At 45.4% G+C, this 24,768-nt stretch overlaps 1 protein-coding gene across 1 annotated transcript; it reads right to left on the bottom strand.

Moving 5' to 3' along the window:
- Positions 1–1,630: 1,630 nt before the first annotated feature.
- Rpn1 (ribophorin I) lies at positions 1,631–23,708 on the bottom strand. The gene is made up of 10 exons (XM_034511790.2): positions 23,405–23,708; positions 19,585–19,649; positions 17,852–18,158; positions 12,662–12,871; positions 10,732–10,924; positions 6,632–6,731; positions 4,964–5,102; positions 4,748–4,867; positions 3,464–3,709; positions 1,631–2,217 (listed from the first exon to the last, which is right to left on the bottom strand). The coding sequence occupies exons 1-10, from the start codon at positions 23,660–23,662 to the stop codon at positions 2,035–2,037; spliced, it is 1,821 nt and encodes a 606-aa protein (XP_034367681.1). The 5' UTR covers positions 23,663–23,708; the 3' UTR covers positions 1,631–2,034.
- Positions 23,709–24,768: the final 1,060 nt, after the last annotated feature.

Genomic DNA, 24,768 nt, shown 5'->3' with positions numbered 1-24,768 from the left:
CTTGTAGTTTTTCATTTGCTTTCCCAACACTAGTCCTGGTATCTTCTCTCCCTGTAAAGTATTTGTCTACCCTAGTGGCAACTAATTCTTGGGAATCTACTGCTGTTAAGATCCTCTGTCTTGATTTTGTTTCAATGATTTCTGCTCAGTACCACATGATGGACATATTTTTTTCTAACAAGCATACTTTTTTGTATATTCATCCTTGAATAAAGTGAGCTCACTGTTGGCTTGCAGATATTAAAAAGTATTTTGATTCAATAAATGCTTTCTTTAAAAAAAAAAAAAATGGTCTCACCACATTGCTCTAACTGATCTCAAATTTCTTTGCTCAAGTGACCCTCCTGCCTCAGCCTTCTAAGTAGCAGGCAATATAGACATATCCTGCCACATAGGTATCTTCTAATTCTACATCATGAGCGCACCTACCCACCACAATCTCCATCCCATTTCCCTAAACTAACTTGGTGCTGAACAAACCATGTGACATCCCAAACCACATCTCCCCTTGTCAGGTTCTGGGCTGTCCGTAGACATCCTATTTGGAGCTCTTAGGCACCTTGCCATATCTGAAACAAGTTCATCCACTCATTTGTCAAAACTGGCCTATAGTCTCTGTGCTCAATGGGTGGTAGCAACACATCAGCCAGCACCACCAACTTAAGATGTACATAAGCCAGCCAGCCAGTAACCATCTACTACTGTGTGTGCACACCTGTTAACATGAAGGCGAGCTTCTCAACAAACTCCCCATCTGTCTGCTGGCCCAGAGGTCACATCACAACAGTAGCCTATGATGTGCAGGAGGTCCACGACAGGCTGACTCAGCCGGGTGATGAACATACAAAGGTCCGCCTTTGTATGTTATTTGACAGAGCAGGAACTACTGTGAAGATGGGGATGTTCCCCAGGCAGGTGCCTCCTAGCATGTTCTCAACCACCCAACGCCAACCCCCTCATCTATGTATCATCTTTGACCTGGATTACAATATGATCCTGGCTTTCTCATACCAAACTCTGGCTGTTCTCAACCAAAACAACACTGGCCCAGTTTTCAGTGCTCAGTCTGCCCTAACATAAAGTAAGCCAAAGCCTTACAGACCTATGAAGCTCTCTTGTTCTGGACTTGACCGCTGCAGCCCTGTCATACCATGTACTACCCACTCAATTACAGGCCATCTGTGGGACCCCCAACACCAGGGCCCTTCACACACAACACCCACTGCCTGGAACACTGGCCATCCTGTCACCTGCACTGTTCTTAAGGCTCAGCTCTGGACTACCCTCCCTTCCCACAAACACACATCCAGACTAAGCCCAGTGTTCTCATGACTTCTTCAGTGTGGTCAATTTGAGATTATGAATTTGAGAAATATCTGCCTGTCATTCTCCCATGAACCATCTCTCTGCTCTGATCATCAGTTTCCAACGCTCAGCATGTGTGGCAAATTTAAGGAATACAAACGCCTACTCCACCACTGTTGTGTGACCTCTGTGCCTCCCTGGGCCTCCTGAGACTTCTATCAGTGTTCTGACACTTGCCCTGAACACACTACAAGAAAACCCATGGTGATAAAACTATTGTCCCTGAACTTCAGAATTACATGAGAGATTTCAGCACAGCAAAAGCCAATGTTCACAGTCCCTCCTTTATTTTCATTTGGTCATACACACTTTTAAAAAACCATGCATACGCCCACAAAAGAACCAAACATTAGGAATCAGAAAATCATAAAACAGGACTTACAGACAGAAAAAAATTCCCAGGTATCAAAACAAAACACCACCAATCAACTACTGAAAATGCCTTTGCTCAAAACACAACCAAGTTTGTCTTTTAAACAGGATTTTTGTTTAGGTTTTTATTTTTTTAAAAAAGGGAACCATTCAAAAAGAAGGGACAAGCATCTTACACTGCCTATAGATGGGCCTCAGCCTTTGTTCTTGAGGCCTTAGGCCAATCACAACCTCCTCCTCTACCTATCCACTGGCATCTGAAGCGTAGGGAACCCCGGCCTGCTCTGGAGACAAGCGCTACAGAGCGTCCAAAATGTGATCGATCTTGGTGACCAGCTCCTGGCGTTTTCCTGAGCTGAGCTTCTCATTCTCAATATATGTATCCTTCTTGAGCTTGCCAGCCACCAGCCTCTCTGCCTCCACCGCCGACTTCAGGACCAGCTCCTTGACCTGTGCGTCCAGCTTCTGCATTTCGCTCACCTGGCGGAGAAAAGAACAGGACAAGGTTGGGAGCTGTCCTTTCATTTCACTCAACAAGCCCCACTGCCTCCCAGGCCTACAGATCCAGGGTGACACAAGAAGAGTCAAAATTCAGCAAAAAGTACTGCCTATGGCAGAGGGCTGGCAAGCAGGCAAACAACCCTGGCTCCAAACAGTAGCTTCATCATTTACACATCATGTTCTTTTCAAATGACAAGCAAGCTGCTTTCCACCCTGACAACTGAGGCTGAAAACCATAAAACCATGGAACTCCATCATTGTGCCTGGAACACAGCAGGCTCCATGAGTGTCTCTTCTCTCTACTGGGGCCACACATCCGTTAGGACAAAGACCAATATGCATTGTGGAGGGTGATGACCAGATTACTTCTACTGTCCAAAGTGCGTCAGGGTTCAGAAAGTAGTAAAGGATAAAGTGTTCTTTCCACCCTCAAGGAGCTGACACATAAAACCCTCTAAGCACATGAAGACTTGCTCCATGGTGGGTGACAGAAAGGAACTAAAGGGCAAGTATGAGATTCAAGGTGGGGGAGGAAGAGATAACAGGGAGCCTAAGAACTCTGAGGAAAACCTTCCTTTACTGGTAACTAGCTCGAACAGCACATGACTTCAGGACTCTAAACACTGACATGATCCACCTCTCAGGTGCTGACAGAGACTACTGACTGCCCATTATCCATAAGGAAAAGGAATCAGAGAAATTAGGTAATCTGCCTACATTGAGAGCACTGAGAGGCTAGATTTAGCCTGGGATTTATGGCTGGGTGCCTTTTTTTTCCCCTCTCTTTTTAAGACAAGGTCTTACCTTTGGCCAGGACTCACCTTGATCTCATTATGTGGCCTGGGTGGATGTCATCTGAAAATACACACTCCTACACATATATACACACTTCCAGAGTGCTGGGGTTACAGGCATGGCCACCTAGAGCGGAAGACTGGCATCTGGGAGGAGAAGCACTGCCCTCACTCACTGCCAGCCACACGGACACAGAGCTGCAGAGGCTGCAGAACTTCCCCAAGCTGGCCTGCAGACACCACAAAGCTTTCTGTCCCACCAGGAGCACTGGCAGCACTTGATGAACCTGAGCTTCTGCACATGTGAGGATGGGAGAGCCACTGAAGCTTGCCTAGCTCAAGGAGTGGGAGGATGCTGCTTTCACCCAGAAACAGTCCCTGATGTGCGGCGTGGAGGCCATAGACAAGTGAGTCACAACAATAACACTTACCCTGTCACACAGGTCAGAGCCCTCCGTCTTCAGCCTGGACTGCAGCACAGCAATCTCACTGGTCACAGCCTTGTGCTCTGTCTCTAGGCTCTTCTTGCCACTATTGAGGGTAGAGATATCCCGGGATTGCTTGTATCTATTGACAGTCTCATCGAAGTGACGGTAGAGGCCTAACCTCTTGTTGACCAGGGTTAAGACCTGCTCTGTGATACAGGCCACTTTCATCCTGGCTTCTGCAGCTGGATCCTGGAAGGTAGAGAGAGACACCATGTCTGTCAACAAGCTCACTCTGACCTACCTGCCATAGGATGCCTACTGCCACCAGCCAACAGAGGCCACCTCAGAAAGCCAAGAGTCAACCCCTTCTGACACTTAATGAGGACTAGGCTCAACAACAAGGACTGGAGAAGACATCGAGGTGAAGAAGCATCACTCTCAGTTCCCCAGGCACATGGAAGTGACCAGGACAATAATGGTAGACTGAGGTATGAAACTGGCACAAGAGTTCAGCCCCAGTCCTGGAAGACTTCAGAGAGACCATCATGTGTCACTCCTTCAAAGGTTCTCAAGGACTTCAGGAACTATCATGGACTGACTCTTCCTGCCATTAACATCCCTTAGAGGCCCCACCCCTACAGATCCTCGCACTATTCGTTCTCTGGCAAGGCCTGTGCAACAACTCAGAGGCTGGCTTAGGTCTGGTGGACACAATAAATCCTTATAACGTTAGATGAATAGGACGCTTCTGGTGCCCACAACAGGGCTTCAGGCTCCCTTAACAAACAGTACTATTGCTAATACTGAGAAAGAATGGAGCTGAAGGAAAGGAAAGGAAAGAGACAAAGATGACCTGACGACACTTCTGTGCCCCCAGCCCCAGGAAAGGTGGCCCTCAGCCAGCCAGCAGTACTCCAAAGAAGCAAAGAAGGTGGTGGGCTACCCCATGTCAGTGGGATCTGAACTCTGATATTATCTTCCCACAAGGAGCTACCACAGGGGAAGGGGCGGAAGGTATTGCTGACATGACCAAGAGGGCACTCCACCCCATGTTCAGAAGAGAACAAGGAGCAAAACAGCAGACTAACCACCACCCATCACTCCACGCTTTTCTGACCTTACCTAGTGTCCAGGTTGCTTCTACAACCAAAACAATGCAGGAAGCAGGGGCCTAACATGATCACATTCTCAGAGGTACAAGGTCCTGTGTAGCTTACGGTAGAGTTGTGTGTGTGACACATCATGAGGGCACTAGGACACCTGACACAGAGGAAGAGAGCAGAGTACCTTGGTGATGGAAAAGTCCAGACGGACGTAGATGATGACGGTGAAGAAGAGAATGTAGAAGGCAGCCACGACCAGCAGAGGCTCCTGCAGCATGAGTACCTTGTTGAACGTGTAGTGCACCTGTGAGCCGGAGAAAGGTGTCAGAAAAGACCAGCTCAAGTCTACAACCCAAAGCCACTGCCAACAACCCCAACAGCACACAGCAGAGCCACTCACCACGATGTCCTGAATGTGCTGCTCGACTAGATTCTTCTTGTAAGCGACAATCACTGGGCGGCCGAACGTGTCTAGGTAGGTGTAGTGCAGTTCATCTGGGGCACGGCTGATGTCGTAGGGACTGTCTACCTGGATATTCCTGAACACACACACAACAGTCACAGCCAAGCAGGGGCACGGCTGATGTCATAGGGACTGTCTACCTGGATATTCCTGAACACACACACAACAGTCACAGCCAAGCAGGGGCACGGCTGATGTCATAGGGACTGTCTACCTGGATATTCCTGAACACACACACAACAGTCAGAGCCGAGCTGGGGCACGGCTGACGTCGTAGGGACTGTCTACCTGGATGTTCCTGGAACACACACAACAGTCAGAGCCGAGCTGGGGCACGGCTGATGTCGTAGGGACTGTCTACCTGGATATTCCTAGAACACGCACACAACAGTCACAGCCTCGACAACCCACACCGACAGATGAGGGTACGGGCTGCAGAATTCTAAGACTAAGGGCCTGCAAGAGGCTAAACTCCCATGCCTACTGCAGGCATCTGGCAGTCCTTCCCCCTGCTGCTGACTCACTCTCAGCCCAGGACCGACAGCTCCCTCCAATGCTCACGAGCATAGTGTGCAGCTTCCCAGTACAGTCCACCGGAGGATCCTCCCAGAACCCCAAGAGTGCCTTGGGAGTTATTCAAAATGCTCTTTCCTCATACAAATCACAATCTCTCCCAGGACTAGGGCACGTATATTACTTTCTGGTCAGGCCTAAAGTCCCCATGACAATAGTAACACAGTAGTTTAGGTTGAAGGAACAATCCCTCCCCGTGAACAAAGCACATGTCATCCTGCTAATCAGAGAAGACATATGAACCGACAGGGACAGACACTAGATAGAGTGACACGAAAGCATAAGCAGCTCGCACTAAGGACAGGAGCCCTGTGGGTTCCTCCAGATGCCCACGCTCCTTCCTCATCAGGGGTTCTCCTCTGAGCACACACACCAGCAGTCTGGGCCCTGAACCAAAGCCTCACGAAAAGTCTAGCAGGCACTCTACCACTGACTACATGCACAGCTCCAGTCTGCCTTCATACCTTCGTTCCCAAAACCTAGCTCTTTAAGTTAAACTCTCATTTTATCAGACTCCTCTTACCCAAACTGCTCAAACTGACCAAAAATGATTCCTCCTGTTTGTTACAAAGACTCTGAGATAGGAAAGAATGGAGCCACAGCTGAACCATTCACTGTTAACACAGCACAGAGTATACCTTTAAAAAAAAAAAAAAAAAAAAGACAAGCACTTGCTACCTGTAGCAAAGACAGTGCTGGAACTACGTAGCCCAGGCTGGGTTCCAACTTGAGACCCTCTGGGCTCATCTCCACGTCCGTCCCTGGCATTAGACTCAAGCCATTACTCTGCATTACTGTACACCTCTGGCTTCTGCTCCAGGCAGACACTGTGTTTGGAAAGTTTCCTAAATAAATCTTGTGCCCTCTAGCTTTTCTTTCCTAGCTTTAGTCAGAAGGTTCCATAGAAAGGTTTCTCAGTCAAAGCTATTTAATGAGCACTTACACTATACCTCTAGAACACAGGCCCCTTGTGAGGCATCGGGATGATACTGTCAGAGAAATGGCGTACAGAGGAAAGAAACAGTGACTTACTTGGCTCCCTCAGGCAAGATGATCTTCACTGTCAGAGAATCTATCACTTGCTCATCAAACACGTGGTCCACAAACCTCATCTTCAGTGCATACTGGTCACCTGAGAATCATCAACAACGCAATGATGTGAGCAGAGAACAAGATAGCAGATAGAACATTGTAAGATATGAACTTTCTCCTCTTACACGAGGGGAGAGATGTTATCAACAGTTGGTGGACAAAAGCCAGTGGAGTGAGAGCTCCACAGAAGGCAGAACAGCTAGGCAACGACAAAACCCAAGGACCATTAAAACACAGCACCCTGCATTCTCTTCAGCTCAGTTCAGTGGTGCTCATTTGCAAAACATCACCCATCACAGCTGGGTTTGCAGGCGGCATACATTACCTCACAGGAGGGGGGTGATGGGACCCTCACTTGAGCAACCACACCTCTAAGACATTTGTATAAAATTATGCCCTAAGTATAGAGCAGCCTCAGAGCCTCCCAGGGAGGGACTAGAATAGGTTTTTGAGAAAAAATTAGGGGAGAGGGGTTCTCTATTTATAGCTATGGGAAGCCATCATCCATGCTGACTTTCCAGCATAGCTACTTTAGGGTCACCCACACTCCTGCCAGTAGCCCCTCACCTAGATTCTCTAAGCCCAGTAAACACTGGTTCCCCAAGGTAGAATCTAACGTTGCTTTGTCATTGGGACTTTATAGGGGAGGGGGCAGTAGACACGGCCTGGTCCTCTCCATCCCAGAGAAAACATTCTCACAACACATCAACAGCCACAAGACCTGCAGGCGAGCAGTGTCTGTGGTGGACAGAGCGGGGAGAAGGTACACAGCAACTGAGGGACCAAAGAGAGAAGAACTACAACAGCTAAGTCGCTCCAGAGAGCCAGCCAAGCAGGTGACCAGACAAATCCCAAAGATATGTCCCTGGCTCAGCAGGAGAGAGACAGGCCTGCAGAGACCCCCCACGTCCTAGCTGTCTAGCCCCTAAAAAGCTCACAAGGCTACCAGAGTAGCCCGTCAGAAAAGGAATACAAACTGTAAAATGTAGAATAGCCAAGTGAGCAGTTTCTTCCACACCGTCCCCAGACAGTCCTGGGAACTGACCCACACGTGCTGGGGAAGCGCTCTGCCACTGAGCTCCAGCCTCAGAGGCCAAGAAAGCTCAGAAGGCAAGCCGGACATCACTGGATGCCACGCTAGAGTAACAAAGAACTCAACCATGCAAAGGATGTCCTACTAAACCTACTTCAAGTTCACCCCAGAAACCAACATTAGAAAAGGTAAAGATGCAGGTTGTACAGACAGCTCAGCAGGTTAAGGGCACTTGCCACCAAACCTGATGACCTGAGTTCAATCTCACCATATGAAAGGAAATAATGACTTCCATAAATTCATCTGTGGCCTTCAAATAAATGCTGTGGCAAAGGTGTACACACACACACACACACACACACACACACACACACACACAACATATAAATAATGCAATATTTATTTATTTTTGTTTTTGTTTCTCTGCATAACAGCCCTTACTATCCTGGAACTCTCTGTAGACCAGGCTGGCCTCAAACTCACAGAAATCTGCCTGCCTCTGCCTCTTGAGGTGCTAGGATTAAAAGTATATGCCCCCATGTCCAGCAAATAACGTATTGGAAAGTGAGTGAGAGAGAGAGAGAGAGAGAGAGAGAGAGAGAGAGAGAGAGAGAGAGAGACAGAAGACAATATGCCTATAATTCCAGCACTGAGTAAGAAGCTGAGGCAGGAGGATCTTAAGCTCTAGATCCACTTAGGCTACACAATAAAAAAGACACCATCTCAAAAATTAACGAACTACGAGAGAAAATTAATGACTGGCTACAGAACTCTGTAACCCTACAATCCTGTCATATCCTGTGCTCTTCAGAACCAAGGTTTTCCCTGTGGAATTAGATATGAAATATAAAAGCAAATGCACTGTAGATGCTTAATGTTTTACAGAGATAAAATATACATTAAGTTCCACAACAGAAAGGGATAGACTATGACAAGCTCAGAGCAACTAACACCCCTAGTTCTCACATTACAGACTTAAATACCATTTTTACTAGAGCAAACCAAGTTTTCTTGGAAACATAGCTGACATAAGACCTGGAGCAGAAACTACACAAGCTAGTCTTTTTATAAGACAGCGAAGATGCTAAAAGAGATTAGGGCCATGTCAAAAATTCAGGAGTTTAATTTGAAGAGGTACTTAAGCACTAAAGGGAGATGAATATACATACACATCAACTAGAATACTAGCAAAGGAATAAATGAATCCTGCATACTGTTTAAATTTCTAATTACAGAATGACTTAGAAACTGAAGCTGGGGGCTGGAGAGATGGCTCAGCAGTTACGAGCACTGACTGCTCTTCCAGAGGTCCTAAGTTCAATTCCCAGCAACCACATGGTGGCTCACAACCATCTGTAATGGGATCTGATGCCCTCTTCTGGTATGTCTGAAGAGAGCAACAGTGTATTCACATAAATAAAATAAATTAGAAAAGAAAAAGAAAGAAAGAAAAATCTGGAGCTGGAATGACTCAGTGGTACAACTCTTGCCCAGGACTCAATCCCAGCACAAAGAGAGAAAAAAAAGAAAGGAAGGAAGGGACACAGAATACAGACAATCAGTCATGAATCCCACACTGACTCTCACTTTCTCTATGGCAGTGCATGAACCAAGAAAAGTAAATCCTTATAAATCCTATTCAGCTAACAAAAGGGAACAGTAGAATTAAAGCAAAGGGTTATCCAAGCATCACAAAGAAAGAGAGCACACTAGATGCTTCCTAAGGAATGGGCACCTGGGCCCTCAGTCAGGCCACACCTCGCTCAGAGCAAGGGGCAGCTGTCAATTTTCACAAACAGGACAGACAGAGGGTACTCTGTGTACTGACTTAGCAGTCAGAACTCTAGACGGCAGGCTGCAGAGCAAAAGCCTCAAAGAGAAATGGTAAGGAAACGGGGAAGAAATCTATAAACCAAGATACTAAGAAAAAAACAGTATTTCTAAAAGGGCAAAAGCTAACAAGTAGTATCTCAAACTATATAAGCAGTAATTTAAACAGACACACACGCAGAGAGAGAGAGAGAGAGAGAGAGAGAGAGAGAGAGAGAGAGAGAGAGAGAGAGAAGCTTTTACTCTCAGTACTCAGGAGACAGAAGACAGTGGGAGGTAGATTTCTGTGAGTTCGAGTATAGCTTGGTCCTCACAGCCAGCTCAAGGACAGCCAAAGTTACAAAGAACCTGGCCTAGAAAAATAAAAAAAAAAAAAAAAAAAAAAAAAAAAAAAAGAAAATATGACAGAATGTTTATAATCATGGGCTCTGCTTTTAGAGACAGGGTCTCACTAGCACTGGCTGGCCCAGAAGCACTATGTAGACCAGGCTGGCCTGTAACAGATTAGCCTGCTTCCATCTTCCTCTGCCTCCCAAGTACTAGGATTAAAGGTGTGTGACACCAAGCCTGGCATTAAAACTTTTCTTTATTCCTCTTATTTCTGGGCTTTTTAAGATGGATGGATGGATGGATGGATGGATAGATATCTCTAAGAGCTAGGTGTGCCTCAGTGGCATTTACTTGGATATGTGGGGCCCCCTGAGTTCAGTCTAACACCACACAAAAAGTAAAGATGGTCAAAGAGCAGTGAACTGGCCAGTTAGATGGCTCAGCAGGTAAAGGTGCTAGCTACCAGTGCTGGCAAGCTGAGTTCCACACCTAAAAACCAAATAGGAGAGAACCAACTCCATTAAAGTGTTCTCTGACATCCACAGATGTGCTATGGCATGTACACACCCACAAATAAATAAATGTAAAATAATTGAGAGAAAAAAAAAGTTCAAAAACTACCTTAAAAATGTAAACAGCTGTGCTCAACAGCAGACAGTATAAATCTGAACTGACAGCATGTGTGGGCACTGCACTCACAACTGCAATTTACCCCAACTCACAAAGGCACTGACACCTCACCCTTCTAAGAGTAATAAGAGAATACACTCCTTGCATACAAGCATTGGCGAAGTTAAAGGAAAAGTCAGCCCTTTGTAATCCTATTCTTAATGTGTGCAACACTCACCCAGATTATAGAGGTATTCATAGCTTGGGAGGTTGTAACCAACGATGTAGTGTGTCTTCCACCCTCCAAAGAGAGGAAATCGAGGCCGGATTTCCATTTCCACAGAGTCATCCAAAATAAGGAGGTGGCTGGTGGAAACATTACCAATCTCATCTCGGTAATACACATCCTGGGCAGCAGCAGGAAGGATGGTCTGCAGGAGAGAGGAAATGCCTTCTAAAAACTCTAGGAACCTCTGCAGAAATACAGCCTGCACCAGACTTTGGACTGTAAACTTTCAAGATCCTTAACTTTCCCCAAGGTTTCAGAAGGTCTAGATAGATGGCACATCTATTTCTCTGGTTGGTTTTTTGTTGTTGTTGTTGTTGTTTTGGGTTTTGGGTTTTTGTTTTGTTTTGTTTTGTTTTTTTGGTTTTCCAAGACAGGGCTTCTCTGTGTAGTCCTGGCTGTCCTGGAACTCACTCTGTAGACCAGGCCGGCCTCAAACTCAGAAATCCACCTGCCTCTGCCTCCCAGGTGCCGGGATTAAAGGCGTGCGCCACCACCACCCGGCTTGCACATCTATTTCTCAATCAAGGATGCTAAGTAGATAAATCTTCTCAACAGCAAACGAGATATTTACAAATCCCCTCGTTAATAGTGAAGTTATAAAAAGAAACTATATCAAATTACTAGTGGGTGAGTAACAAAGTCCTTCATCTAATATGCTTACACATCCAATGTGCTGACAACCACTTGTTCATAGTGAGCATTTCAGAAATATGTAAATAAACAAAAGTATTTATAACATTTCACTCATAAGACAGAGGCTCATTCAATCTATTAATCTTCTTAATCGTACCTACGCTTCTCAGTTATGTCTTTCCAGATGAAAGGTTCTTTCACTCTCTTAGCCTCAAATTAAAATCTGTATTACATACACACCACACCCAAGCACACAACAGGAAGTTAATAAATGTAAGTTTTAAAGTCTTTTAATAAACCTCAAGTCTGCTTCATTATTTAAAAAAAAAAAAAAGCCTGCAACATGGTAGTATACCCCTGCACTTGAGAGGTAGCACCAAGGGGCTCACGGCCACCCTCTGATACATGCTACGTTAGCGGCCAGCCTGGTTACACAGCACCCCACCTTAAAACACAAACAGCAGGGATGGAAAGATGGCTGAGCAATTACAAGCACTTGCTACTCAATCATGAGGACCAGAGTTCGGACCCCAGCACCCTCATCAGACAGTTCCCAAATGCCTTGAACTGCAGCTTCAAGGGATCCAACAGTTTTCCAGCCTCTTCCGGTAGGTCACACACACTCACACAAGACACATACACAGAATTAATCTTTAAAACAACAAGGAAATGTTTAGGTGATGATTTTAGAATTTAGAATATGAATATTTTTTTTCTTTATTGAAATCTTCTAAAAAACAAACAAACAAACAAAAAAAAAAACAGTCTAGGTCAGAGGGTTCTTAACCTATGAATCATAACCCATTTGCGGGGTTAAACACCCCTTTCACGGTGGTTACCTAAGATCATCTGAAAACACAGATTTTATAATTTTTAAAAGCAGTAAAATTAATTTTATGGTTGGGGTCACCACTACACAAGGACCTGTATTACAAGGTCGCACACAATCTTAGGAAAGCTGAGAAGCACTGCAATGAGAGCAGGCCACAGTGGCACATGTCTGTAATCCCAACACTTAGGAGTTCAAGACCAGTCTAAGTTATACAGGGAGTTCCAGACTAACCTTGCTGCAGAGAGAAAAAAGAAAAGCACTATTTATATAAATACAGGAACTTTTTTCCTTAAAGACCCTTCTGAGTAACAGTGATATTCAACATCACCATTAATCCCTCAAAACTAAAAAGCAAAAGAAAGGACACACTGATAAAGTCACAGTTCCCACAATGAACAAGCTGGCCACTCATACCTTAAAAGAACGAATGGAGGAAATCCCACTGTCAGACTGCCTCTGGTAATCATAGCGGGAGAAGGGCCCCTTCAGCACCGCACCCGTGTGCTTCAAATCCACGTTCTCCTCCACAGCTATGTTGCCCCAGTGAGAAACCTCGATGACCCGGGTCATACTGGTGATGGTCAGGAAAGGGCTATTGTTCTCATAATGTACTTTGAAAGTATCCTAGATGGGAAGGAAACAAACAGTTCATAGCTGTGGTAACAGAGAAACCCACACTAGTTTAAAAGAAATTAACTAGAGCAAGCCTATGAACCATCACAGAACAGTCACCAAGCATCAACACATGGAGTGGTTTTTTAGACTTATTTCTATGTATGTATGCGTCTGTATGTGCACCATGTGTGTGTGGACACCCTGGATCTTGCATTACAGAAGGCTGTGAGTAACCAGATATGGGTTCTGGGAAATAAACTCAGGTCCTCTGGAGGAGTAGTAGCACATCCTCCTAACACCTTTTTTCCTTGTTCGCTCTCAAAGTCACCTCCCTGACACTGACTGGCTAATGTTAGCAGCATAGGCCTGCAGCAGCCACTCCCACCTTTTTTTGTTGTCATTTTTGCCTGTAATTCCAAAACACAACAGGCCTGAGGCACAGGGAACACCATGAGTTCAGGGCCAGCCTAGGAAGTAGAGACTCTGTTTCAAAGAGAAAGGAAGGAAGGAGGGAGGGGAGGGAGGGCAGGAGGGGAGGGAGGGCAGGAGGGGAGGGAGGGCAGGCGGGCGGGCGGGCAGACAAATACCTGGCTGGTGTGTGTGACACACACTTTATTTGTATGGGCATTAGTGTTTTGCCGGCATGAATGGCTGTGTGAGGGTGCCAGATCCTCTGAAACTTATGAGTTACAGACAGTTGTGAGCTGGGTGCTGGGAACTGAACCCAGACCCTCTGGAAGAGCAGCCAGTGCTCTTAACTACTGAACCATCTCTCCAGCCCAGGTAGCACACACTTTTCATCCCAACACTTGGAGGCAGAAGCAGATGGATCTCTGTAGGGCAGCCTATTTACAGAAGGAATTCCAGGATACCCAGAGAAAACCTGTCTCAAAAAAAAAAAACCAACAACAAAAACAAAAAGCAAAAAACAAAAAAACAAAACCTAAAAAATAAAATAGGCAGAGGTTCAGCAGTCTCCATAGCCTTGGCTCTAGATGATAAACATAAGAAACAATACAAAGTCTTCAGTGTGTGATAATCCTGCCTCCAAGTATCAGTATAATTTAAGTATATCGTCTCCCAGTAACATTCAACACAATCCACATCTATATTTTCAGAATTCCTCAAGTGCTCTGCCAATCTTCCCATGGGCTAGTTTTGTTTTGATTTAATCTCTAGTAGAAATAGCAAGATGGCTCAGCAAGTACGGGCACTTGCTGCTGCATTTAATCTCTGATAGTGGAAGAGAGCTGACTCTCAAGAGCTGCCCTCTGGTCTCCAGGCATGTGCTACGGTACTCACACCAACATACATCACACATAAACACACACATACACATTAAATAAATAAAAGTTTAAAAATCTCTCCGGGGTTGGGAATATATATACACACACACACATATACATACATATACACACACATATATACATATATGTATTTATATATATGTTAATGGCCCAACATCCAATGGGGTGTAGGTTGCTGTCTCTCTGGTCACTGAGTAATCCAATGCCCTTTTATGAATGTGCCCATAACTACAGAAAGATGAGAGTATAAAATTAAGAGTTAAGAAAATATCCTTCTTTCCGAATCCCATGAAATGGGTAAACAGGTATTTTGTTGCTTATAGCCGCTTCTTTTAAGACTCAATTCAGAATCCTATTTAACACCATGCAGAACCAGTACTGTCAGCATGGTAGCTTCAGACTGCTGGAGTCACAGGTGCAGCTCACTGAGAGAACCCAACCATAGCATGCCCAAGTCCCTGGGTTCAACCCCAGATGCACAAACATGTGAGCAAACTCAAACACACATGCCCACACACAGTTACACACAAACTTATTTCTATTTTTTCAATGTTCTTGGCTTTTCTTATATTTTTGGAACATGGAACATGTAGCCTGGCTGACCTCAAACAATCCTGTCATATCTGCCTGGAGTATTGGTTTTTATAAGCAACTGTCATCATTCCCAATCTAAAATGTTTATGTTTGAGCTAGGAATGGGAACACACAGCTGTAATTCCACTTGTCTAGGGACAGGGGAAGGACTGGCATATTTTCAAGGCATAGTAACAAGGGGGCGGGGAATGTTCATGCTTTGATTTTTTTTTTTTTTTTTAACTTGAGAAAATTTATTTCTAGGACTAAAGAGAGAGTAACAGCTAGAGAGCCCCCTACTGGTTGGCAGTTCACAATCACCTGGTTCCAGGAATCAGACACCTTCACACACACACACACACACACACACACACACACATCTCTTTCTCTCTCTCTCTCTCTCTCTCTCTTTTTCTCTATTTTGTTTTGATCTTTCGAGACAGGGTTTCTCTGTGTAGCCCTGGCTTGGCTGTCCTGGAACTTACTCTGTAGACCAGGCTGGCCTCGAACTCAGAGATCTACCTGCCTCTGTGTCCCAAATACTGGCTACCACCACCTGGCTAAGAGAAAAAGAATCTTAAAAATATATATATACTATTTCTAAGCCCAGCATATTAGTGTATACCTATAATACCAGAACTTGGAAGGTAAAGGCAGGATCAGAATTTTGAGTCATCCTCAACTACATAGGTAGTTTCCTAGACTACATGAGACCCCGTCTGTCCCCTCCCAGAATCTATTACTGAGAATATATGCAAAGAAATGTTCATTATGGTGTTAAATAGGGAACAAAAAACCCAAAATCCTAGCCATTCATCTATGACAAGATGATAAATAATACAAAGCAAAATGGCTACAAGAAAACGGTTTACAATGTAGTTATTAAGAAAAAGAATGATGCAATATCCTTACTAATATCCTCTCCAGCCGAGCACAGTACTATACATCTACAATCCCAGTGCTCCAGAGGCTGGTGCAAGAGCCTGTGCTACAAAAAGCCAAGAACAGCGTGAATTCCATGGAGCCAGTGCTTAGCTCAGTGGTAGCGTATTGCCTAGCATAAGTGAAGTCCTGGGTGTAATCCCCAACTCGGTAAGAAAGTGAGAGTGAGCTGCAGCAAGACTGCCACAAATTTGAGGAAGCAAGTCTACATAGCAAGCACCAAGCCAGGAAGAACTGCACAAGACCCTGTTTCCAAAAACCTTACCAAAATAATTTTAAAAGAAAAAAATCTTAAAGAAAAAAAGGGAGGAGCAAAGACCACCACAGGAGGAGGTTGGCAAGCCGGTTAAGAGCTAGCACGACCAAACCAGAACAGTGTCCTCGAGATGTGATGGGAGAGCCGCACTCCTGAACTCCTAGCAGCTGTGGCTGCCTGCATCAGAACTGCACAAGGTCACAGCAGGCAGCCTCTAGCATGAGAGGGAGTTTATGAGCTCCCAATCCTAACCAAAGACCTATGGCTCTTGGTAGACTGACCATACTCCAGTCAATGGCCCCACCCCCAAGTGTATGAACAGCAAACCGGAATCAACAGATTATAAAACAAAAACAAAAGGCCTGAAGCTAGGGGACAGGGAGGTGGGGACAGGGAGGTGGGGACAGGGAGGTAGGAACAGGGAGGTGGGGACAGGGAGGTGGGGACAGGGAGGTAGGGGACAGGGAGGTAGGGGACAGGGAGGTGGGGACAGGGAGGTGGGGACAGGGAGGTGGGGACAGGGAGGTAGGGGACAGGGAGGTGGGGACAGGGAGGTGGGGACAGGGAGGTGGGGACAGGGAGGTGGGGACAGGGAGGTGGGGACAGGGAGGTGGGGACAGGGAGGTGGGGACAGGGAGGTAGGGGACAGGGAGGTGGGGACAGGGAGGTGGGAACAGGGAGGTGGGGACAGGGAGGTGGGGACAGGGAGGTAGGAACAGGGAGGTGGGGACAGGGAGGTGGGGACAGGGAGGTAGGGGACAGGGAGGTGGGGACAGGGAGGTAGGGACAGGGAGGTGGGGACAGGGAGGTGGGGACAGGGAGGTGGGGACAGGGAGGTGGGGACAGGGAGGTGGGGATGGCTCTGGGAAGAGTTAAGGAGAGGAACAGAAGGTGAATATGATCACAATATATTGTATGAAATTCTTAAATAACATTATTTATTTTCCTTAACTAAAAAAAAAAGAGAGCAAAAAGGGAGAGCAGAGGAACAAGGGAAAAGCAGCTAAGGAAGAGATCAAATGTAATGAAACACTGGGAGAGGGGAGATGGCTCAGCAGGTAAGGCGCTGGTCATTACACCAAACAACCTGAGTTCAGTCACCAAAACCACAAGGTGGAAGGAGAGAAGTGACACTAGCACATTGTCCTCTGATCCCCAGGTAGACATAACAAAGCAATCATCATCAAAACTGAAAACAGGAGGGAGGGAGGAGCACTGGCAGCTGGACTCTGGAAGCAGCTGACAAGCAAGCGGCTCTTCAAGAGTCAGTTCTCCACTTGGACATTTTTGAGATTTTCCACAGTAATTTTTTACTTTATGTGTATACCTGCATTTATGCCTATGTGGTCCCCAAGGAAGCCAAAAGATGGCATCATATCCTACAAAATTAGAGTTAGCTGTGAGCTGCCACGTGGGCCTGGAAGCCAGCCAAGTCCTCTCAAAGAGCAGCAGCCAGTGCTCGGAACTGCCGAGCTGTCTGTTGTTTTCTTTTTTGACACAGGGTCTCACTGTGTATTCCTGGCTAACTTGGTACTCTATGTAGACCAGGCTGGCCTCAAACTTGAGAGAATTCCCCTGCCTCTGTCTCCAGAGCACTGGGAATGAAGGCATATACTACCTTGCCTCACAACAAAATCTTAATCATGAACTGCTTTCTCTTCCAGCCCCAATCCCGAGGTTCTTGCCTTAGCCTCTGGTGCACAGACACCCCAGTGTCTCTCTTGTCCATCACTACCCTATCCAGAATACCTCCCTGCCTTCTCCCATGATGCTTACTTGCCAGCCTCTAAACTCAGTTCTCAAAAAGTTAATAGGACTAAGAGTCACTTTAAGATAGGTTCAGAACAGTTTCAGAATGCTACTTAGCACATCCCATCCAAGCATGGCAGTGACATGGTCTCCGACACCTACCTGACTGTAGGCAGGGATGTCTTTAAAAGGCCCATAATCCAGGATGTCTTCAGATCGTGAGGGGTTCCCCAGCTTGGTATAGCTTTCCACATTTCGGGAGGCAAGTTTCACTCGCATGGTCTGGGTCTTTGTTGGATAGGGAGAGTAGAAATAATGGTTGCCCTCAAACACCACAAACTGTTTCTCTGACTGAGTTATCTGAGTCGGGTATGGATGAAGTACATGGGTGTAGACAGTTTCCACCACGACTGAGAGCTTGGACCCAGGATCAAGAGCAACTGGGAGTCTGACCATGAAAAATCTCCCACTGAAGGAAGAAAGAGAGAGAATTAAAATTAAAAACACTGGCTAGGCATGGTGGCACACACCTTTAACCTTAGTACTCAAAACGCAGAGGCAAGCAGATCTCTGTGAGTTCTAGGCCAGCATGGTCTATACTGCAAGCTCTAGACCAGCCAAGGCTACACAGACCGTCTCAAAAAAACAACAACAACAAAAAAAAAAATAATTAAAGATACTGAAAACAGAGATAGTTAAAGTCACAGTAAACTCTATACTCAAGATAAAAGCTATCACCTTTAATATATTAATGTAAGCCTTTAAAGACAGATGTCCAAATGTTTACCTTAGGTTTGTTTTAATAGCAAGAATGTAGAAAATACCAGACAGTCAAGTGACAGACTTCTAATCCCAGCCCTTGAAAGATGAAGGCTTCAAGAGCTAGAATTCAAGGTCCTCCTTAGTGACAGAGGGAGGAGAAGGTCAGCCAGAGGTACATTATGATTGTCTCAAGAAACTGAGAGACCAGAAAGATGGTTTGGCAATGTGAGTACTGGCTGCCAGATTTGATTCCCAGCACCCAGAAAGCAGCACACAACTACAATTCCAGTTCCAAGGGGATATGATGCCCTCTTCTGGTCTGCAAGGGCACTGCATGCAAGAGGTGCACCACCATCTATTCGTCCAAAGCACCCCCCCCCCACCCCCCCCCCACCCCCCCCCCCCCGCACACACAAAATCAACTAATTAATTTTTAAAAAGAGATCCTGTCTCAAAAAACAAAAGTTTAAAAAAAAATAATGCTTAGGGCAGGGAGATGTATCAGTGGGTAAAAGTCCTGCTGTCAAGTCAGACTACCTGAGTTCAATCCCCAAGACTCACATGGTAGGCGAGAACCACTTCTACAAGCTGTCCCCTAACCTCCACACACCAGCTGTAGCATGCATACAAGTGAACAAATAGACATAGCCTGTAGACTAATGAATCTGAATTTTCTAAACCATGGAATGTATTTTTGTTAGACCTAGTAAATCATTAGTAAAACTTTGAAGGCTTTTACAAATGTTCCAGGAACTTTATTCTCAGAGATTAGAACACGGACGATTTCACACAGAACTCACAGCACGGCACTCGTACTGCTATGTAATATTCACAACTGAAACAACATTTCAAGCTCTCCATCTTCTCCTAGGACAATGCTATCCCCTTGGCTTCAAGTATCAGCTCTGCTTCTCTTCTTAGTGCTGGTCCAAGTAAGCAGCGCTCACCTTTCCCCGTCACCTCTGCTGACGACCCAGTCAATTCGACATATGGGGACTGATCCCAACAAGATTCCCTCCTCCAGTGTAGCCAACTCTGAGCTAGATAGACAACTAGGGAATATTCTGATATCTCAATCCACCCTATCCCAAATATCTGGTTAACTCACCTTAGAAACACCTTGGTTAGCTTACCTTTTCCCTTTAATTTTGGTTTCTCGTACTTCTAGGTTGTTATCTTCCTCATCTTCTCCCTTTATCTATAACAGGGGGGAAAATAATAGTTTATTCTTTTTTATGTTTGCAGTTCTAAATTTTAAGCCAACTATTAGCCAATTATGGCTTGAATGGGAATGCCCCACAAAGGTTTATGCTTAAACACTTGGTCCCCAAATGATGGAACTACTTGAGAGGGACTTGGAAGTTTGACTTCATGTGTGTCTACGACATGGGTGAGTTTTGAGCTTTCAAAAAAACTCCAGCCATTCCCAGTGTGCTCTATGCCTCCTGCCTGTGGATCAAGATGTGTTCTAGCTACTGGCCACCTGCTACCTGCTATAATGGACTCTGTCTGAAACAGTAAGGGCCAAGTAAACCTCTCCATAAGTTGCTTTGGTCTTGATGTTTTATCACAGCAGTAAAGAAACTATTATACCAACTATCTTACAATATTTCCATTAATGTAACTTTTCAAAATTTCTTTCTTTTTTGTTACTGTGGAATGTGTGCATATGTACGTTTTGTTACTGTGGGATGTGTGCGTATGTATGTTTGCCATAGCACGTGTGTGAAGGTAAGAGGACAACTGTCAGAAGCCGTTCTCTTCCACCTTGTTTTTGAGACAGGATCTCTCCCACTGTTTCTGCCATAATGGCTACTCCAAGCTTACTGGTCTGCAAGTTTCCAGGTGATTCTTTTGTCTCTGTTTTCCATCTGAAGGTACCAGTGTATTACAGATGTGGACCACTGCATCAGGCAAACTCCAATCATCAATAGTCTTGTACTGTAAGTGCTTCTACTCCCTGTAGTGCTGGGGATGGATCCCAGTGCTTATCCAAGCCAATTAAACCTCTGAATTTTAATTTTAATACCTTTATCAGTGAACCACATCCCAATCCCAACATTTTTTTTTTCTCTGAAACACCATCAAAGAGTTACTGGTACACAGAATAAGTTTTATAAACATCTTATAAACCCTTTCCTGAACAATCAAATACACATAAAGACCTTATCTCTACATTCACTTCCTAAATGGCCCAAAGACTTCTTTCTGAATATTTTCTTTTTTATATTTGAATATCTGTATGCACAAAACATAAGGAAACAGCAGAAGTCCTATAAGTAACCAAAATTGTTGTTCCCCGAGTGGGCGCAGTGGCAAAGGCCTCAGGGGAAAGGGCCCTGATGGCCACTATGGCAGACTCCTGTACGCTTACCCTCCACTGCCGACAGCCGTGTAACCAGGTTAACTTCAAGAGACTGCTGAGGCTTCCTGAGGGGCTATCTGGAATGACAGACTGTGGGTAGTCTGTAGAAAGCATACGCATTCCACTGACGCTTGGCTAGCCTAACCTAATGCCCACCAAAATGAAACAAAACAAAAAACTACTTTCTAGGACTGAAGCAATAATTATTCCCAACAGAGAACATAATACTACAAAGAATAATTTTCTGTGTTCTTCTCAGACCTGCACTCAAAGCCTGGTGCAGCTTAGCATGTGCTTTACCACTGCACCACACACCAACCCAAGAAATCGTTTTCTTTTGAGACAGGGTCCCAAGTAGCACAAGCTAACCTCAAACTCCCTTTAAGATGACCGTAAACTATTGACCCTCCTGCTAACTCCTGGAATTATTCTTTTTCTTTAAAAATATACTATTTGTTTACTTTTTATAATAAATATATTATTTATTTACAAGAAGAGTGCATCAGATCCCATTACAGATGGTTGTGAGCCACCATGTGGTTGCTGGGACCTCTGGAAGAGTAGTCAGTACTCTTAACCGCTGAGCCATCTCTCCAGCCCAAATACTGGAATTATATAGGCAATTATTACTATATCCCAACTCCAAGAGTAATTTTTAAAATATTATCTTTCTATTTCAGTATCTTAGTATTTAGTTACATACTCATCCTCAATGATATTAGACTGAAAAATGCTTTAAACTGCCATTACTTTGACTAGACTCTTACTACAGGACAACATTCTAGTACCCTCTTGCTCATTCAGAACTCTTTACTGTAGTCTCAGTACATGGAACAGAGAACCAAGATGATCAGCATTCTGGAGGCTGAGACAGGAGGATTCCAGGTTCCAAAACAGTCTAAGGGCTACATAGCAATACCCTGTCTCAAAACAGTGAAAGAAGAAAAGATGGTTTAAACTATATAATCCTACTGTCCTACTGGCTCCTTAAAAGGTTCCTGTATCCATCCACCCACGTCTCCAAGGCAATGTGTGCTCTTTCTTATATGCGTCATCCAGTAGCTTCTCACCCAGGTTAGGAGTATAAACTGGTCTTCCTCCAAAATTAACACAACTGTGAATAAGTCAGTAACATGACTGCAGAGCTGAAACACAAGTCTTAATTTCATGTCAAGGCCAGAAAGCAAGGTAGCAATAATGCAGGAACACCCAAGGGTACGGAACAAATCAGACCTTCATTTGGGGGCTTAATAAGCTCCAAAGCCAGATACTTCCACAGCCATGTAAGAATACCTATGCCTCAAAGGTTGCTAGAGGGTGAAGAATGTTCTTAAAATACCTGCCACAGCCTTTTCTTTTCCTGATCTTTTCTTTTTAATGTACATAGATGTTTTGTTTGCACGTATGTCTGTGCACCTTGAAACTGGAGTTACAGATGGCTGTGGAATTGAACTTGGAGGCTCTGAGCCATGTGGAGGGACCCAACTTGTATTCATTTTCAACAAGGACAGCAGGCTGGCAAGCACCTGCTGTGATCTGATTATACTGTGACTTCATAAGTCATGACTGGTTTTCACAAAACAGGACTGAACATCCAAAACATTCAGAGGTGGAACTGCAAATTAAATGAAGTCATGAATGTCTTTCCAGAAATATTTGAGGAAAGCTGTGCTTCAGCATGAACAAGGCTTCAATGTTAAAGGGAAAAGGAGTCACTTCATAGCTCCACACAGTGTGCTTAGAAATGTGATACTGTAATGACTAGCCTCCTCCTAGTAAATTGGGAAATCACTTAATGAATATAGTTAATGTGAACAGCAATAAAAAGTAACCGGTGTGGACATTCCCTCTCTTCCCAAAGCCCACGATTTCTTTCCTTGAAAGGTGTAAAAGTGTGTACATTGAAAAGCACAGAAGGCTAAACGCTGAGGTGCTCCAATGAGAGGCGGAGGGGAGGAAGAAACCCGGGCTTCACCTTTCTTCTGTACAGCATAGGGGGTTGACTCTTCAAACTACCTTCAAGAAGTCTGAACATTAAGAAAGCGTTAAGCAGCAGCTTTCAGAGGGGTGGTACATTAACCGGGTGTGAGGAATGACAAACTCTGATACCAGAAACCTGCAGTGTTTCTGAACGCTGCTGTCTAGAGAGAACAGACTACACCAGTCAACTGCATTCAGGAAATAAATTTGTCTTAACTCACTGATAGTCCTCCACCAGACGAGCATGTCCAGGGGACAAAAAAGAAGCTAGGTACCCGAAGTACCTCACTCGGTCACAGCCAAGACCCTTCTGAGGTATGGAAGGAGGTCGCCAGGAGACCAAGGGGTCGCCTCGGGCTCCAGAGCAGCCACGTGGGCGGCGCCCCACGCTCGGGAGCTTGTGCTGACGTGTACGAGAGGACACGCGGACAACAGGGACGGCGGACCCCGACTTCTCCGCTGTCCTCTCCACACCTGCCTTTCAGACAACCAAACGTCTAGTGGATCCCTAACGCCCTCAACTTCCCCGCCCCGCCCTGGCCTCCCCAGGAATCCCCGATCGCCTCAGGCATCCCGCGTGAGGCCTCACTGGCTCTCCCGCCGCTCACCTGCACACCTAGGTGCGCAAGCCGCGACTCCAATTCAGGCTCCAGGGCCAGAAGGAAAGAGCTGGCTCGTGATGTGGAGCCGCCGCCCGGGTGCGCCAGGACCACCTCAGCCGTCACCTTGGCTAGGTGGCTGCTCAGGTCCACCGTGCGCTTCACCTCCTCGATGACCAGCGGCGGAGCCTCGGAGGAGGCGCTGCCGGGCGTCGGAGCCAAGGCCCCGAGACATAGCAGCAGCAGCAAGCCGACCGGTGCCTCCATGACCGCGAGCTGAGCGCCACCGACACGCGCCCCGCCCCCCCGCCACGGCGCAACCGCTGATTGGCCAACAGCACCACAAGATGGCTGGGCCCGTTCAGAAAGGACCCCGTCTCCAGGGCAACTGGGCGACCGTGGGGCGCCTGATTGAAAATCTTAAAGCGCCTGCGTGCGTCTTGAGGAGCTTGTTAGCCGTGTTCACCCTTGATTTCCTTATCTACTGTCTGTTTCCTTCATATGCAAAAAAAAAAAAAAAAAAAAACCCGCCGGCCTCTCAGCTCAGAAACAGTATACTACCTTAAGAAAATAAGTTTGCCTTCTCTATATTGACACTAAGACTAAGTGGGCAAAAGTTTTTTAAAAAACGGGAAATTTCCAGAGACTCAAGTTTCTCCCCTAATATTTAGTTCAATCTTTAATGTGAGTGATGGCAGAAACCTTAAGCAACTAACCAAGGTTGATGATATTAACATCAGGTACCTGTTGACACTTATTACAATTGTAAGTGTCCAAGGCCAAGTCAGTCACTGTCAGGACTAGCTGTCTGGTGAGGGCTGCTCCTTACTGCCAATATGGCATTTTGACATTGCATTGTCTAAGGAAGGAATTGACATATGACAGAAGGGCAGGAAAGGGTCTCTCTGCGGCAAGCCCTCTTACAAAGGCATCTTGCAGATGGATTCCTCTAGTGCCACCATCTCCCAAAGTCGCACTGAAGAATTAATGACTTAAAACATTGAACCTCAAGCTAGTGGAGAAACTCTAAAACCTGACAAGAAAGCCAGGATAGCAATGAGAGCAACCACTAGCATTATTGGGCCCTGAAACCATTTAAAATAATAATAATAATAATAATAATAATAATAATAATAATAATAATAATAATAATAATAAATCTACTGATAAAACTTTGCTCTTCTAAAGTTTCCTTTTCCACCTTATAAAATCTCCATGCCCCCTGCATGATGGCAGTGTACAGTCTCAACTCCCAAAAAGAGACTGCTGCCCCTTCATTTGCTCTGACTTAAGGACAGTTAAGGCCTTGGGAAAGATCTGTCTCCTCTTTCATTTCCATGTTGCCTATATCGATTCTGATCATATGAACACAT

The sequence above is a fragment of the Arvicanthis niloticus genome, chromosome 9, assembly GCF_011762505.2.
Source record: "Arvicanthis niloticus isolate mArvNil1 chromosome 9, mArvNil1.pat.X, whole genome shotgun sequence".
Lineage (NCBI taxonomy): Eukaryota > Metazoa > Chordata > Mammalia > Rodentia > Muridae > Arvicanthis > Arvicanthis niloticus.
This window is presented reverse-complemented; position numbering and strand designations above follow the sequence as displayed.

Bases quoted from the DNA above. Each gene is read 5' to 3' on its own strand.
- Rpn1 (XM_034511790.2), bottom strand. From the start codon at position 23,662: ATGGAGGCACCGGTCGGCTTGCTGCTGCTGCTATGTCTCGGGGCCTTG. The intron at 4,868-4,963 runs GTGAGTGGCTCT...TCCGGCTCACAG, and splicing joins AGCACATTCAGGACATCGTG to GTGCACTACACGTTCAACAA. The intron at 2,218-3,463 runs GTAAGTGTTATT...TTTCTCCGCCAG, and splicing joins GCTCTGACCTGTGTGACAGG to GTGAGCGAAATGCAGAAGCT.